General features: G+C 42.4%; 1 protein-coding gene across 1 annotated transcript in view; it reads left to right on the forward strand.

The window, feature by feature from the left end:
- The window catches only part of ARID1B (AT-rich interaction domain 1B), a 410,724-nt gene that overhangs the window by 377,837 nt on the left and 14,799 nt on the right, over positions 1-18,088 (forward strand). The window contains exons 12-15 of the mRNA XM_043887975.1: positions 4,346-4,555; positions 7,455-7,659; positions 12,735-12,873; positions 13,132-13,304. Coding sequence (XP_043743910.1) covers positions 4,346-4,555; positions 7,455-7,659; positions 12,735-12,873; positions 13,132-13,304 — 727 coding nt within the window. The remainder of the gene's footprint in view (positions 1-4,345; positions 4,556-7,454; positions 7,660-12,734; positions 12,874-13,131; positions 13,305-18,088) is intronic.

Below are 18,088 nucleotides of genomic sequence, written 5' to 3' on the forward strand. Positions count from 1 at the left end.
GGCTCAGAGGGGAAAATTCGGAGGTTGAAAATATCTTTAAAACCTTAAGATAAAATGGACAGGAATTTAGCATTAAGTCTGCTAATGGGAAGAGGGGAGAAATTCAGAGAGGAAGGGATTTCAAGTTGGGTAGGGAACTGATGTTAGAAAATAAGAGATGACCAATAAAACATGAGTGGAGGAAAAAAAAACATTTTTCTTAAAGACTTCTAATAGACCCATACTACATGTTTAAAATTTCCATCTTGCTGATTTCTGGATAATAAAAAATGATTGAGCTCTTTATTATATTTTAAGTTTTTGTCACATTACCTGTATCCAGTAAGTACGTAGGAAACTATTATCAAAACCCTTCCTTCTACTTAAATATAAGAAAAACAAACTGAATTATTGATTTCATTTTCTAACTGTAACATAATCATACTTAAAATCACATATTACTGTCCTCTTTTTTTTCTATATAGGTCTACATACATTATCGCTCCCTGTAAATAACCACTTTTTACTTAAAAATTTACAATCATACTTCTGGCTTCAGTCATAGAAAAAGAGAACAAGGGAGGATGTGATTTGAGGTAGTGGAAGGTGTTGGAGGTTGCTTTGTATTGAGAAAACAACTCCACGCTCACATGAAATGCTCATTCAAGAAGGGAACGAAAGGAGATTGTTATGAAGGACCTCAGATTATCTCTGCTGTCAAATCACTGCAGATACATATTGAGGAGTATTTAACTTCTCTTTCTGAGATGCAACTTTAAATTGTACTTAAAATTGCTCCTCACAGTGTTCCTAATAAAGCTTGTCTAATACCAGACCTGAAATGAACTAAATAACAAAGATGTTCTATGCTTTGACAGTGTGCTGTGGACCAACAGTTTTGTTACAAAACATTCCACAATAAAAATAAACATTTGCACATACACATGCATATACACATATTACCAGGCATATGGTAAAGACTGCTGAAATGTAAATCTGCCTCAAAGATTTGAGGAAAAGTCTACTTATAGACTTAATTAAGTTATATGCAAGGAAAACTTTTGTGGCACCATAATAATGTGTTGCTGTAATTTTTCAGCAATCTCCGTTTCTTTTTCTTGCCTCCATGACAGTGTTTCATGCAGTATGATACGATTTTTACAGTATCAAAGCAAAATGAGGTGTTTCTAGTGGCCTGGAAAAGTTAACTATCTTCCTGCAGGGCTAGTTTTTTTTTTTTTTTTTTTCTTTTGCCCATTGTTGATGAGTAGAATGTAAATGATACTTATCCAAAGGTCACATCAAAACTAATAATGTCTGAGAACAAAAAAAGTACATGTTGAGCCTAATCAGTGATAAAGTGTATAGTCTTTACTTCCTAGGGCTTTTGTTTTTCTTAATATCGTTTTTCTCTGTTTGGACACACAGATACTAACTTTGGGAATGGGCTGGTGTGTCACCTGGAGGTCTTACTTGTCCACCAATCTCTTCTCAGCTTTCAGTCTTATTAGACTGTGTCCATGTTCACTTAGTACCTTGCTCACTGAAAGCCTATTTATAGGCTGTTTTAATCAGCTGTTAATTCTTACTTGGATGGTGCTAGACTTTTCAGACCTTTCTCATTCATTTGAGTATTCTCTCATAGAATAAATACCTACTGAGTACCTTAAGTGTGCTGTCACTGTTGGTGATTCAAAATCAACACAGGTCCTGCCCTGTGGAACTTAAGGTCTGGTCAGAAGAGTGGAGGGCAGACAGCTAATCCCACGCAGGACACACACCCCGATGCCCTGTGAGGCCAGGTGCCTGTAAGGACAAATAAAACTTGTGATGATTCAGACCAGGGAGCTGGCTTCAAGGGAGGCCTTTTCTAGGACCTGACACATAACTGAGGCTTGACCACTTTGTTTTCATATAGATGCCTTTTCCTACATTACGGCACCATAAAGTGCATTTTTAAAGATCTAAAAACTATGAAAGATAAAATTGTTAAAAGCGATTATCTTCATTAAGGTTTTCTCATTTTATGAGAACAAATTGAAATATGTAGAAGTAAATTAAACTTAAGTTCATTTAACAAAGAACGGTAAGAAAAGTTAAACTATGGATAGTCAAACTAAGTGAATCATTCCTTTAGACCCATTTCAGTTTATGAGAATGCAGTCCTTTCATAAATAGGAATAAACACTGCACAGTCTCATTGCTTGGGTCATGATGAACTGTTCTCCTGGAGCCCTTCCACATTTGGGGTTTAGAGAGGACCAGGCCAGAAATAGCAGTTGGTTCTTATATTCAGGATGTTGATGGAGCACTTAGAGTAACTGTAAATTGAAATGATTGATTTTATATCTCATTTTTAAATTGAATCTCAAATTTTTACCTCTCAATTTTTCACAGATCAAATAAAAGGGGGAGATTCAATGGTGGTGGTGGTTTGTTGTTATGTTAATTGATTTTAGGTGATAGTGCTTTTTTCCTCTGATTCTTATTTTAGATTTTTAATTTTTTTACAAGATTGGGTCCATTTTTTCAATGTGCATCCCAATAAAAACAAAAAATTTTTCAGCACTAGGACTTAGAAATAACTTATAACTACCTCATTAATGATGACAAAGCTTCTGAAATGTTCCCAGGATGAGAATGTGGTATAAGAAGTGTTAGAACAGTTTCTTTCCCTAGTCAGAGACTCCTTGGATATAAGAATATGATAAAGTGTACAGACTTATTTGGATATGGAATATGTTCCATATTTTGGTATATACATGAATTTATAAGACATATAGGAATATGTATATACAATTTAAGTTCTTATCTAAAGTAACTGTTAGGTGACTTGCTCTTTAGCTTCATCAATACAAATTGTAAAAGGTCACAGTATTTTTTTTTAATCCTGCCGCTCTACTTTTTTTATTTACATCAGCTGTATCACCCATTTTTATATGTTTTATGTAAACATTTTATGTTTCAATAATTCTAAAGCTGAAGGCTTAAAATTTTAGCAAAAATAGCTTGGGAAATTACATGTTAATTGGAAGGACCTCTGCCACGCATCAGCTTGATTAGTTTCATTCTCAAGCATCCTTTCTCAGGCCCTAGTTTTATTGGGAATTACTTTGCTAAACAAGGTAGCATCAAACTTTAAAGACAGTTATGTTATTTAACTCACCATCCCCATTTCAGGTCACATGTTTAAAATTATGTTGAGCTAAATATAACGAAAAAGTTTAAAAAAACTTCATCTAACATAATACTATACGTTGCAAATGATAACCTAGTAAATAAACATGATTAAATGAAATATATTATTATTCCAAGGAAATATTTGAGAATTGACAAGTGATTTTGCACAAGAATCCCAGAGTTGCAGATATTACAAGTACACAAATATTGTTACAAATACAGAGACATAAAAGAAAGGGAGAATATACAGTTGGGCTGTTTAAGACAAAAAGTATTACCTTCCCAGATCACATGATCCAGAGGGTGAGCTTCAGGTGTGCAGAAATAGCCACTTCTGACATTTTAGTATCAAATATATAATTAGAAAAATGAAAGACCAAGAATTAGAACATCAGTATAAACCAAATGGGCACATAAAAGTAAACATTCGTAAATAAGCTGGGAGTATGAAATAGCACATGTGTTTGTGATGAACACATGGTTGCTTAAGAAATCTATCAAAATAGCACCTTACCTTGACAGAAAAGTTCAAGAAATCTTAAGTCAGGAAAGCGGATCATTCTGAGAGAATGCTAGTAACTGGCCATTAATTTAGAAGGCTCTCAAATGTAAAGCGCACACACCGCTGGGTCCGATGACACGTGACCTACCTTATATTTTTCAACACACATCATGTATGTGCTCTACCTCCATATGATTTAGTTTTAATAAAACTATACATTGGTCATTCATATTTTGACAAGGAAATGTAGGCATCTACATATGAGGAGGGGCATCAACATAATATTACAGTTGAAACTTTAAACTCATTATGGCCATTCAATGAACTTGCACCCTTTTTTAAAAAAAAAAGAAAAAATGACATGAGGGGTCATTGGAGTCTTGCCTTCTGGGATTCAATGCTTATATTGGTAAAGTAAAAAAGAGTTTTGTTCTGTTTTTGTTTTTCAGATATATAAAAGGGGGAGTTTGGGCCCTTTATTTAAAATCAAAGTAAATTCTTAATTAAGAAAATGTATACTTTGTGCCTGAACTAGTAGCCTTCATTCCTGATTGTTGTGTGATAGCAGTAGTTTTTAAATTTCTTCTCTTCTTGCATTTGGTAGCTCATTACCTTTTTTCTCGCCTTCTTCCCTTTCCCTCTGCCCGCTTATGCCCCATCTCCAAATGCTGCCCTGGGCTCTAGAAGTCCAGCTCATCCACCACCACTGGGGAAAAGATCACAAAGGTGTATGAGCTAGGGAATGAGCCAGAGAGGAAGCTGTGGGTGGACCGCTACCTCACCTTCATGGAGGAGAGGGGCTCCCCAGTCTCAAGTCTGCCTGCGGTGGGCAAGAAGCCCTTGGACCTGTTCAGGCTCTATGTCTGCGTCAAAGAGATCGGAGGTTTGGCACAGGTGAGAACAACTGAATGAGGAGATGTTCTGGATGAGCTTTGAATATGCAAACTTGATTTTTTTTTTTCTCACAAAGAAAAAGCTAAGCCTCTGGGAAGGTCACCTTTACTGGATCCATGTTCATGTGTGGCAGGTGGGGGGCGGGGGGTGCACTGGGGTCAGGGACCCCTATCTGCCACCCACTCGCAGAGGGACCTCAGTAGGTCATTTATATGGACTCAATCCTTAACTGTAAAATGAGACATTTGAGCTAGGCTTTGCTTTAGGGTCCTCCCTAACAGCTCTAGAATTCTGTGGAGTCTGTGTTAGAATTTCATGGTAAACAGAAATGTTTACAAATGACTAAATTGTTTGGATCGGATATAAATCAAATTCGCTGTTTCTCTCTATCCAAAGCAAGTTAACAAGAAAAGTAAGTCACCCTTCTACAGCCATGTCCGCTGTACCTGGGTGACAGGAGGGGCAGTGCTGTCCTTTCTCACGGCTGGGGGCACCCAGGTGCAGAATGCCCGGAGGCACTCCCTTTGGGGTTGTGCAGATGCCCCCCTGCACTTGCTCCCTTCATTCTGTACCCTACCCTAGGGGCCACATTCTCCTTTCCCTCATCTCAGCCCTGTTTTTAGCACTGGGGCGGGTTTGTGTGTCCATATCCTGAAGTAGAATGGAGAAAAGGGCCCTCAGGGGTGAGTGCCTGCCGCATCCTGGGCACCGTCCTTTTTCTTGTCACTTCTCTCTCAACACCCATGAAGTGCAGAGTCGTCAGCCTTGAAGAAGAGATGTAACAGATTGAAGTACAGTCGCCCCCTGGGGTCCACGGAGCACTGGTTCCAGGATCCCCACAAATACTGAAACCCTGTGAGCTCATCTCTTTGTTTTTGGAACCTACACACCACCTCCCGTATACTTCAGATCATCTCTTGGTTACTTATAATACCCAGTACAGTGTAATGCAATGTAAATAGTTGCTGGTACCAGTTCAAGTTTTGCTTTTTGGAACTTTCTTTTGGGTGGGGGATGAGGGAGCTTTTTTTTTTTTCCCCTCAATACTTTGAATTCACAGTTGGTTAGATTCACAAATGCAGAACCAGGGAACAGGGAAGGCTGACTGTACAGTAATGTTGTGGTCGAGGGACTCTCAGGGTAGGTGGTGGGGCCAGGTTTGTTTGATTGCAAAACACATGCCCTTTATCTGCCCTTGGTTCTCAGACCTAGCTGTTCATTGGCAGCACCTGGGAGCATTTAAAACCTGTCAGTTCCTGGGCTCCCTCCCAGACCAGTGAAAGGAGCTGCTCCGGGCCTCAGGTGGTCCAGGCCTCACTATCCAAAGGCAGGTCTACTGATGCACAGGTATCGCTGAGGACCCACCCTGGTCTCCGGGCTGCACAGCTCTGGGGGTGTGCAGGAGAGGCTTGTGTTCTCAGCCCTCCCTGAGGAGCCTCCTCCCACCCGAGACTGAGGCCTCCAAGTAAAGCAGTTAGAGCTTGACTGCAGACGGCGTAATGGGATGGGCTCACAGGATGCAGACCAGGTGTGACCAGGTGTGAGTGGTGGCCAGCGAAGGGTTTCACCCAGCTCACGGAAGCAAGCAACCATCAGGACACCTCACTCAGCCAAGTGGATTCCCAGGTTGGGTCTGTGAGCAAGATGCTGCTGGCTTAGCTGATGAAGTTGCTTGAATGTAGTAGTGATTCCCAGCGGTGAGGCCTTGGCCTCATTGTCACTCACACCCCATCAGATGTGATTGGAACAGGTGCTGCAGCCCCAGAGAGATCAGCTAAGAGCCTTGCTTTTCAGGGTGTCCCAGGCAGTGCTCTGCTTACTGTTTCACAAGCAGTCACAGGCCTGCCCATTGCAGCCTGGCATTCAGTACCAAAAATGGCACTGAGCATTCCTGAGAGTATTCTCCGGTTTCTCAGGCACCATTTAGTACTAAGTAAATGGACATAAAGAGCTTTGTGAGGAAGTTTGAATCCAAAAATTGAACATTTCATTCAACCTCACTGTCCCTTTAACCCATGCTGCTTAACACAGGATACATCTAAAGGCAAAATATTCCCCAAGTGTTTGCAGGCCTTCATGTTTCCTTCATGTGTCAGCCTCGTGTGATCTGTTCCCATCGGGAATCAAAATGTTAAACTAATTCCTCAAATCTTATATAACGTATGAGGATTCCCTTCCTTTCTTCTCTTCTCTTTTTGCAGTTGTATTCCCTCCAGCCTGAGTGTAAGTGGGAACACTGGATGGTCCTTTGTGCCCCTTCCCAAGCCCACTGGTGCTGCCATGTCCGCTAGCTGGTGGCTCATAGCTCAGACAGGGTTGATGACTTCTGCTGGACTGTTAGGTTGGGCTCATTTGGTTGGGGCCTCCTTCACCCAATACTACAAGCCTCACGTGAAAGGCTGGGCATGAACAGAAATTACAGGCTCATCTTTCTGGGAACATGTGGCTGTTGGAAGAAGACATTGTTTTTCTTACTAAGGCTCAAATACTTAAATTGCAAAATAATTCTGTTATTGCTTTTTAGATTAGTTTTTAGACACCCTTTTTTAAAAAAATAAGAGTGAGATGGGGGCAAGCTAGAGCGCCTTTGCTCAGAGATAAATTGCCAGCTCCGAGCAGCACCCCGCTTTGGCAGACTCGGAGGCATTAGAAGATGCACTGGGCAGAAGAATCTCCATGAGCAATGCTTTTTATGTAGCTATCAGCAGGTTCCTTAATGGTTTTATAACTGTAAATGCTGTCTGTGCACTACTGAGTGGGAGTAATGAGCATTAGTTAAAAGAGGAAAATGAAAAAAAAAGTAAACCAAGATATTAAGTGCTTTTTTTTGTTTCCCGGCTTTAAACAAGCCACTTTGCTGCAAACCAGTAATCCTGCCTTTTTTTTTTTTTTTGGCTAGGTTAATAAAAACAAGAAGTGGCGTGAGCTGGCAACCAACCTAAATGTTGGCACTTCGAGCAGTGCAGCGAGCTCCCTGAAAAAGCAGTATATTCAGTACCTGTTTGCCTTTGAGTGCAAGATCGAGCGGGGGGAGGAGCCCCCGCCGGAAGTCTTCAGCACGGGCGACACCAAGAAGCAGCCCAAGCTCCAGCCGCCATCTCCTGGTAAGTGGGGGCGCTGCAGCCGGGAGCCCCTCCCGGGCTCTGAGACGCCACTCAGCAGAGCAAACAGGACACACTGGGGTCTGAGAGAGGGGAAGGGACATCCTGTCTTCTCTTGTTCGTTTGACTGGGCCCTGTTAGCAGTGCCTAAGGGAAGGAGGAATGAACTGGGGATACTGTGTTTCTGCTCTGCATTTTGAAGGTGCCGATCTTTTGCTTTACCTCTTCTAGTCAAAGTAGACTTCAGGTTCTGAGTTATACACTTTAATTCCTTATACAGTTATTTTAAAATATCCCACCTAACTATCAAAATGTCTCCCCATTAACCTGTGCTCATAGCGGAAATGCTACCCTGCAGATTTAACAGCCAGCTTCCACCAGCTCTGCCTCTGTCAGAGATACTCAGATCTGTACACAGCAAAATGAAATTTGGACTTCGTATTTAATGTTCCGTGCCAAGCAAGTTTTTGCTTGTAGGGAATTCAGCGAACTTTCATGATAAAGGTCTGTATAGCCCTGTTTCTGTGAAAGTGGAGTCCAAATTAGTTTTGAGCTAGAGGTCAGGAATCTAAGCAAATACTGCTTGGGAATAATGGCAATTAACTTGAATTCACAGAAGCAAAGTCATACAAATGGTACCTGCCTTCTCTGCTGTCTCTCCACTCAGCTGTTGGACACCCTGCCATGCTTTTGGCTCTCCTGCTGGCTTCTGTTCTACTGTTAGCATTTCAGATTTGAAATTACTGAATCACTGTATTCTGATAAATCCAGTATTGAAGATGAGAAGAGGTTTGCATCATCCTTAGTTCTGGGTGACCTCACTAAAGTTAAGTTTGATCATTCTGTGGTCTGCTTCTGGCCATGTCCAAGCCCTGTGCTGGTCACACTTGCTCACACTGTCCTGCGTATGAGGTGGGGCTGATTGTACCTGCCACGGCCCCCAACACAGGCTTGTTATGCAGTCAAATGATCATAGCCAGTATTTCTTGAGCACTTACAGTGTGCCAGGGCTTTCCCATTTAATCTTCATATGAGCCCTATAATACAGATACTGTTCTAAAACCCCTGAGAAAACCAAGGCACATAAAATCTCAGCAAACTGGCCCATTGTTGCTAGTGAGGGGGAGAACCAGGCTTTGATCCAGACATCTGGCTCTAGCGTTAGAGAGCCAGGTGTACCTACGACACTTTGTGCTTAAAGCAGCACTGTAATAGGTAAACTGTTTACACACAGAAAGTGGTACCTGTGAGCCAAAGAAAGGAGTTGTTTCTCTTTTAATTACTTCGTCTAGCTGATATCTGGAGGGCAATGCTAATATCTAAGGCCACTAATCAAGAGATCTCAAATAAATACTCTTAAGACCCAGGGTACACATGAAATGAGCACACCTCAATATAGATCTGTTGGTTCTAAATACAAGTAGAGAAGTTCCTCTCTCTCACCCCATCCTTAAAGATCCACAGCCTTTGCCAGTTATGGTGGACTTTAAAAACTGTGAAATCTAATTTCGAAAATCTCACAACATTACATTCAGTTCACAGAGTAAAACAAGCTGCCTCTGAACAGCTCTGAAACTATTTTTCCAAAATAAAAACCCAGTAGGGTGTAGGGACCAAAGTGGCGATGTCTGCAAAGATCTAAAGGTATATTTTATTTGCCAGGAAAGAACTCGTGTCACTGAATGGTCTGTACTTCTGTATGGAGAATAGCTCTCCCAGTGTGCATCAGCTTCGGTACGAGAAACCCTGCTGAGGTACAGACACTTCAGAAAGTGCAGGGCCTGTGCTCTGAACAGTCAGCTCTTTCCTCTCCCCCTCTTTATTTTAAACTACCGTTTTTATGGCAACATTATCGCTTTAACTGCACAAAAGAGCTCGGATTGCAGGCGCACCTCTGATAATACATTCTTCTCAGTGGTCCAAATGGATCCTGAGTCTGTGAAACAGGAAACGGGAGGAAAGCTTCCTGAATTTAGCAGTTCAGCCAACGCACAGCCTGAAGGGCACAGTGCGGGGTGCACGGGGCCAGTCTGCATGGCTCACGTGTTTTGCACACCACTCAGCAAGAGGACAGAAACATGGACCAGGCAGTGGGCAGTGAGTAACGTCGCCTCTCAACCAAAAGCCAGGCATTTCCTCCAGCATCTGTGAATCAGTGGCCTCTTTGATTCCAGACCTATGATTAAGGAAAATGTTTCTGAAACATTTTTATTGTCAGAGAAGGGAAACAAATTATTCCCAAACCTTTGCCATGTCAGGGCCTCATATACTACAAAAGTTTTTTAACTAATTTTCAGCCAAAATTTGTGTTCTTTAAGTCAGGTTTCTTCCCATAAGAACCTACCTGTAGCTTATTCCTTACCGATACATCCAGGTAAACAACTAAAAGATTCCTCAGAAACATTCTAGATTCTTTTTTCAAATGTTCATTCTGAACCAACTTAAATCCTAAATGCTAATGACTTAAGGTCATCCCCCTGTTTAAGTTCGGATGTGACACGGCTGATAAGATTTGAAATTCAGTCCTGTCAGCCTCTGAAAGGTGTTGCCCCTTAGCCCTGAAGCCTTCACCCCGATCTTCACTGTCAAATGGCTGTGTGGCTTCTCACCCCAGGGATCCAGGTTGTGTCTTTGGGGTCTAGAGCAAGTCGACCAAAGGAAGGCTCCTGAATGAAACCTGAGCAGGGCCTGAGGGTGTGGTTGCAGCTCTGAGGTGCCGGTGGGGCTGTTGTTATAACCGACTGTAAAAGTTTGTGAAGATCTAATGAACAGCCACAGGGATCCAGGGCCTGGGCTGCCTGTAAGCTAGAGTGGGGTAGGGACAGGGTGGGGAGGGGACCTGGCTGGGAGGAATGGGTGGGGGTGGTGGGAGGAAGCTCCACTTTCAATTAGTAAGTCTGTAACCAAAAACCCATCCATCTTTGCTGGCAGGTGGCTGACTGAATTTCTATTATTAGCTGACAGGTGATGTCACAGAGCCTGTCATGGATCCAACTAGGGAATCCTCAGTGGAAGATAAATGAGAAAGGGCTCGGGTTATAAACAGAGGTGCCCTCTGGGTGACCTCTGGTTGCCGTAGACCTGGGGCATATCAGCTATGCCTCATCTCCCCACCCTCCTTCCTGCAACCCCAGCCAGAACTAGGGCACCCAGTCCATGCTGTGTAAATTATCTTCCCAGCTAGGAGTCTGGCCCTTTCAGTCTGAAGTGTGTGAATGTACTTAACCTTCAGTAACCTTTCCATTGTTTACTTTCCAGTATACATTTGTAGCTTCTGGCAAAAGGTAGGGATATCCTAGAGAGCCAGCCTCCTCTGTTAGCAGCTTCCAGAGGTTGCATTCTTTTTTTTTTTTTCCCCTGAAAGGAAAGGAAAACACACTGGCGAGAGGGGAGAATGTTTCCTTTTTTTTTTTTTTTATTAGCTGTAAATGTGAATACTTGTAAATAAGGACCGTTCTGAACTCACGGCCTTGTGAGCCCTGTTCCAAGGAAGCTGTGCTGGCTTCTGTAGTCTGCTTCTTGAGTTTAAAAAATCAGTTATTTCCCCTGCCAGTTCTGTGGGGCAGTCATGTCTGTAGGGTTATCCTTCTATATTTGTAAAAGACTCTACTTGTTTCTTTCATTATATCTACTTTTTAAATATGCATTTTTTGGTAAAACTCTGGAAATGCATATTTGGTATACAAGTATAATAAACTGAATTTGGTAAAATTCTGGTTTGGTTTAGAAGCATGAGTTGGTAAGTTTTTATTTTAAGGTATCTACATCTAAGAAGGTATCTGTAGTTAAAGCTAGTCTTCCCTGATTCACTCTCGTCCTAGGCACCCAGGGGAGGTGTTATGGAAAGCACCCTCTGTTGGCCAGTCCTCAGTATTCATTCCCAAGTAGGCCCCGACCATGCAGACATGTTGGTTCAGCTGAAGCTCTCTGAGTAGAAGTGATAGACCCCATTTCTTACTCACTAATAGCGCACTCTGTGATCTCCAGGGTTTGTGTAACTCAGTTTCCCCTAAAGTAAAGTGTGGTAATTGTACAGTTCGTTAACTGTAGATAATAATGTATGCAAATTATTGTTTATAAGAAAACCGGCAATCCTATTTGTTGCAGTTAGAATTCTGAAAGTATCGTGTGTATGTATGTAGGCAGGAATTTTTATCTTTTTCAGTCAATTTGATGAATTCCAACAGTAGGAAACAGCACACAATATTCATTCAATTAATGTTTGTTTAATTAATAAGTGAAGCCAATATCTATCCAACACCTAACATGCTAAGGACTGTGATCAATGATAAAGCAAGAACCCTTAAAATATTATGTTTTTAAGTGGGATTAATTTTTTTCATGAATCCCACATAAGTTTTAAAAAGATCTGTTCAATTCTGGCCTCTGTTATTATAGTGTAATTATAGTTAAAGCCCAATCTTGTTACTCTGATAATGACATTAAATTCTAAACCAATAAGAATTGTGTTGTGTAAATAAAAAGTATGATTTCATAGCTCCAAAAACTACTGTTAATGACAGCATAGACACATCCAGATGTAGAAAAATGATACAAAGCTCATTATTAATTTGTACTATTTCTTTACAACTTAAACATTTCTCATTGCCTAAGACCTTGATAATTTTTATAATGTTTTTCTAAAGTAGCACAATAGCCCATCAAATTGATAAAACAAACTTTTTGTCCCATTTTTCCTTATTCTTAGACATTCAGATTACCTTCATTATAAACAACACTAAAATAAGCCTTCTAAAACCTTCTTTATATTAGATGATTTTCCTGGGATAAATACCCAGAAAAGAAAGAATTTACCCAGTCAAAAGGTGTTTACAGCTCATATCTGAAGTGCGTTTCCCAAAGAGTTTAGGGAAAAAAGCTTTTACTGATTTTCACCATAAACAATGTAAGAGCAGTTAATTTTACTACATCGTTACCAGCAATGGATATTGTTACTCTTTCTACATGAGATGGTGTCCTGTTTCTCTTTCCCTTTTTAAAAGAATAACTATCAAGGATGAGCTCACTTGATAACCTCTAGTTTTTCCCCCATTTTTTCTTGGTATCACTACTATCAGCTAACTCAGGATCCTTGCAAGGTCCACAGACCCCGCAGTCAACTGGCAGTAATTCGATGGCAGAGGTTCCAGGCGACCTGAAGCCACCTACTCCAGCCTCCACCCCTCATGGACAGGTGACCCCGATGCAAGGTGGAAGGTATGTTAAAGGATCTCTGTGAGCCATGTAAAGTTAGATTTGTCTGTCTTTTAGTTTTCTCGAGCAGACTTTAGAGAGAGAGAAAATGGTGTTCTCTAGTGAGTTTTTAAATATTGACTACCCCCAGTTTCAGTCATATAATTTACTTTGGATGGTTTTCCCATGTACACAGATTTCAAGGTTGGCTTATTTTCGGGATCAGCGTTGGCAGGTGACTAATGCTCTGTGGTTAAGCTTTCATGTCTCTCATCTCATCAGAAGCAGCACCGTCAGTGTGCACGACCCATTCTCAGACGCAAGTGAGTCATCGTTCCCCAAACGCAACTCCATGACTCCCAGCACCCCGTACCAGCAGGGCATGAGCATGCCAGATGTGATGGGCAGGATGCCCTACGAGCCCAACAAGGACCCCTTTGGAGGGATGCGGAAAGGTAAACGCCGAGGGCCCTCTGTGCGGGGTTGGTCCAGAGGGCATTCCTCTGCTGTCCTGTGATTGATTCACTGCCCCAGCTCCGCAGCCTACTAAATTTCCAGCCTTGAGGAAGGGACTTAGCATCTCTATGCCTCGGTTTCTTCATCTGGAAATTAGGATAATAAGGGGTCATGAAGAGGAACTGAGTTAATGCACATAAGTACAGGCCTTAGAAGAGTGACTGGTACGTATCGTAAGCAGAGGTGCTCTTGGTGCTGCCCCGAGTTGGCATCAGGCTTGTCTTAAGGCGTGGGCTGGGCACGGGCTGGGTGCTAAGTTGGTAAACCAGACAGGCCCTTGTGGAGCTGACGGGCTACCAACAACAGATAAAAAGTAAGGTAAACCACGTATATGTGACTAAAGATGGTTTTCGACGGACGAAAAGAAACAACCAGGAAGAAAGGACACAAAGAGCAATGGCGTTGGGGGTGGGGGCAGTCGTGGGAGGAGGGGCCTCTCCTTGGGAGGGAGGGCGGGCAGGGGCTCTGGGGGACGGGAGCGAGGCGGCAGTGAGGCTGGTGTGCGTGGAGGGGGTAGAGGCTCCTGGGCACAAAGAGCCGAGGGCCATGCTGAGAACATCCAGGCCCCCGGGTCCAGAGCCTTTCCACTTCCTGCATGTGCTGACGAGTTTGGGGTTTTTATGCAGGATGTGAGGTGACTGGGTTTTTGTTGTTGTTAAAAATAAATGAGTAACTATCTGGACATTTATGGAGAATGTATTGGAGAGAAGTGAGGGTCGAGTTGGGGAGACCACTGTCAGAGTCCTCAGAGAGGTGAGGGCTTGGGATGAGACCCAGCAAGGAGAGAGGATGGAACCACTCAGTATATGTGTGTGAGGGGGTGGGGGGATAGAAACAGCAGGACGTGCTAATGGATTGAATGTTGAATGGGGGGGTTAAGGGAGAAGAACCAAGCGATGGTGACTGAGAGGTGGGCAGTCGGAGAGAGCGGGAAGTGAAGGTGGCTGTTACTGCCTGTGGTGTGGACACCTGGGAATGAACAAGACAGAAAAGGAAACCAGAGTTCACTGTAGATGTCAAGGCAGTGAGGGGTAGGCTGTGTGTCTGGAGCTGGCAGAGCACTGTTACTGGGGATAATCTTGGAGAACCAAGCAGAGAAATGGTATCAACAACTGTAGGATGGACAAGATCCCCAAGAGTTCTCATTGACATGAGCAAACACCCAGGCTGGGTTTTTCCCTTGTGTGTGCCAGTCCTCAGCGGTCATTCAGCCCTGAGACTGTAGCCATCTCAGCCGCTGCCCTCTCTAGCTTCTCCACTGGCACACAAGCTCCAGGTGCTGTTGACGCTCTTCCTAATGCAGCGGAGTCCTGTGAAATTGAGGCATGGTATGACTGTTCCTGAAAAACATACAAAAAAGTAGTGAATGACATTTTTATGGAAGTATTTATCCTGGGATCCCTTAAATAATAGTGCTTTTGCATGAATTTATTGATAAAATTGTTAAGTAGAGAGAAGCATAAAGCCCTAAAGCCTTGGTTTTCACAAGTATTGTAGAGCAATGAAAAATTAAAAAAGAATCTCAAAATTTTAAATGGGCACATTACCATTTAATTAAATGAAATTATATTTCATATGTATTTCATATACTCGTTACACAAAACAAGATAATCTATAGTTTGTCCTTTCAAAAAGTTTGAGCTGCTTATTTCAGGTAAAGATTTTGCAAAACATGCAATAAATCCGTAAGCTCAGAAATTGAAGAGCTTTGTGAATGCTGGCGTTAACTGTTTTCCTTCGTGGTATGAGATGCCAGAAGGAATGTGTTGTTCGTGCTGTTGGTAGTTGTATAATACCTTTAGACTCTGAAAATGTGACAATAACGTGGAAAAATAATTATGGTTTGGAATCCGGTTTCAAAGTTATTGAAAACTATTCCAATATCCTGTCTATTATGCTATATTTGACAACATGAGTTCTATTTCTTTTGTCTCCTTATGCCTATATTTTTTTAATGAAAATAAAGTGTGGGGGTGAAGAGGGGATGACTGGATTACCTTGCTGTAGGTACCAGGTAGCTCTATAGTGTGTTTTCATCCACTGTGTAAATGATACAGTGGCTCGGCGGGAAGCCCTCATACTTCCCGCATGTATTTCAGCTTACTTGCTACCTTCCAATACTGGTATATTTAGTACCAAGTTAGAGCAGGTAGACAAAGCCCACAGGAAGCAGATTTCCTTACAGCCCTACCCCTGTTAGAGCAAAGTTTTCCATTCCTCACTTCACCATATTCTGTCAGTGAAGTTGGTGGGGCTCTGATTTTTTATTTAATGACCAACATCAGTGGATATCACGCCCCTTGTTGGTGCTGCTGCTGCTCCTGTGGCTGACCTGGAGTGTGGTGGGTGGTAGATAAAAGAGCCTCCTCTCAGACCCAGACGCCCTGAGTAGCCTTGACCCTGCCTGTCCTCCTGCCTTCCTTCCCCACCTACTCACTCATTCACCACTGCTTGAGGAATTGATCAATTCATTGCTTTTAAGTAAACAGTAAGTGAATATTTATATACTGTTTAACTTAACAGTGTATATTTTGAATATTTATTAGTATCCACAGATACAGTCCTACTTACTCTTTTTAATGCTGTAGTAATTCATGGTTTGTTTCATAATATTTTGTTATTATAAATAATGATGCAGTGATTATTGAGTACAGCTAGCTGTTTTCCACACTTGTAGAGTGTCTCTGTGAAATAGATTCCTGGAAGTAGAATAACTGAATCAAAGAATGACAATTCTCTTTTTGTTTACTGAGTACTATTTGTAACAAACATTTTTTTCGGTTTACTTTGTACTGTTGTTAAAAAAACTACCCCAGAACTTGGTAGCTTTAACAGCAGCACTCAGTTGTCTCTCTCAGTCCTGCGGTGGGTGGGGTAGCTCTTGACTCCGGGTGCACTCAGCTGGGACTCAGAGGCGGTGACTCATGCGAAGCCTGACAGAGAGCTCTGCTGAGCTCAGGTGTCGCCTGAGCGGCCGGTGTCATCCGGAGACTGGCTGGGAGCTGCGCTGGAGCTGCTGGCAGGGGCCTCCTCAGGGGCCTTTCCACGGAGCTTCTTGGCTGCCTGGTGCCATGGAGACAAGCTCCAGGAAGGAGCACTCCAGGAGCCACAGCCTCGCGTGCAGCTGCTTACAGCCCTCTGCCGCATCCATTTGCCAGTGTCCCAGTGGTCAGAGCTGGTCATGTGACCAGGCCCAGCCTCCCAGTGTATGGGGACTCCACAGGCTGTGAGCACCCAGAGATGTCCTTCTTTGGGGGGGAAGGTCACCAAAATACAGCCTTACCATAGCAGGTATTGGCAAAAGTTATACCAATTTAACACTCTTAACATGATTATGTGGACCCTCTGACTAAGAATGATTATTATCATTTTCATGTTTGTCAGTCAGAAGGGGAGAGGGGGGAAAGCCTCATCTTGGATTTCATTATGATTGAGGTCATGCATCTTTTTATATCAGTTCAGTCGCTCAGTCATGTCTGACTCTTTGTGACCCCATGGAATGCAGCATGCCAGGCCTCCCTGTCCATCACCAACTCCCGCAGCTTGCTAAAACTCATATCCATCAAGTCGGTGATGCCATCCAACCATCTCATCCTGTGTTGTCCCCTTCTCCTCCTGTCTTCAGTCTCCCAACATCAGGGTCTTTTTCAATGAGTCAGTTGTTTACATCAGATGGCCAAAATATTGGGAGTTTCAGCTTCAGCATCAGTCCTGCAAATGAATATTCAGGACTGATTTCCTTTAGGACGTACTGGTTTGATCTTCTTGCAGTCCACAGGACTCTCAAGAGTCTTCTCCAACACCACAGTTCAAAAGCATCAATTCTTCAGTGCTCAGCTTTCTTTATACTCCAACTCTCACATCCATACATGACTCCTGGAAAAACCATAGCTTTGACTAGATGGACCTTAGTTGGCAAACTAATGTCTCTGCTTTTTAATATGCTATCTAGGTTGGTCATAACTTTTCTTCCATGGAGCAAGTGTCTTTTAATTTCATGGCTGCAGTCACCATCTGCAGTGATTTTGGAACCTAAGAAAATAAAGTCTGTCACTGTTTCCATTGTTTCCCCATCTATTTGCCATGAAGGGATGGAACCGGATGCCATGATCTTCGTTTTCTGAATGTTGAGTTTTAAGGCAACTTATTTTACTCTCCTCCTTCACTTTTATCAAGAGGTTCTTTAGTTCTTCTTCGCTTTCTGCCATAAGTGTGGTGTCATCTGCATATCTGAGGTTATTGATATTTCTCCCGGCAATCTTGATTCCAACTTGTGCTTCATCCAGCCCAGCGTTTCTCATGATGTACTCTGCATAGAAGTTAAATAAGCAGGGTCACAATATACAGCCTTGATGTACTCCTTTCCCTATTTGGATCCAGTCTGTTGTTCCATGTCTGGTTCTAACTGTTGCTTCCTGACCTGCATACAGATTTCTCAAGAGGCAGGTTCAAGTGGCCTGAAATCCCCATCTCTTTAAGAATTTTCCACAGTTTGTTGTGATCCACACAGTCAGAGGTTTTGGCATAGTCAATAAAGCAGAAATAGATGTTTTTCTGGAACTCTCTAGCTTTTGCAATGATCCAATGGATGTTGGCAGTTTGATCTCGTTCCTCTGCCTTTTCTAAATCCAGTTTGAACATATGGAAGTCCCCCATTCATGTACTGTTGAAGCCTGGCTTGGAGAATTTTGAGCATTACTTTACTGGTGTGTGAGATGAGTGC

The sequence above is a fragment of the Cervus elaphus genome, chromosome 26 (assembly GCF_910594005.1).
Source record: "Cervus elaphus chromosome 26, mCerEla1.1, whole genome shotgun sequence".
In the NCBI taxonomy this organism is placed as follows: domain Eukaryota; kingdom Metazoa; phylum Chordata; class Mammalia; order Artiodactyla; family Cervidae; genus Cervus; species Cervus elaphus.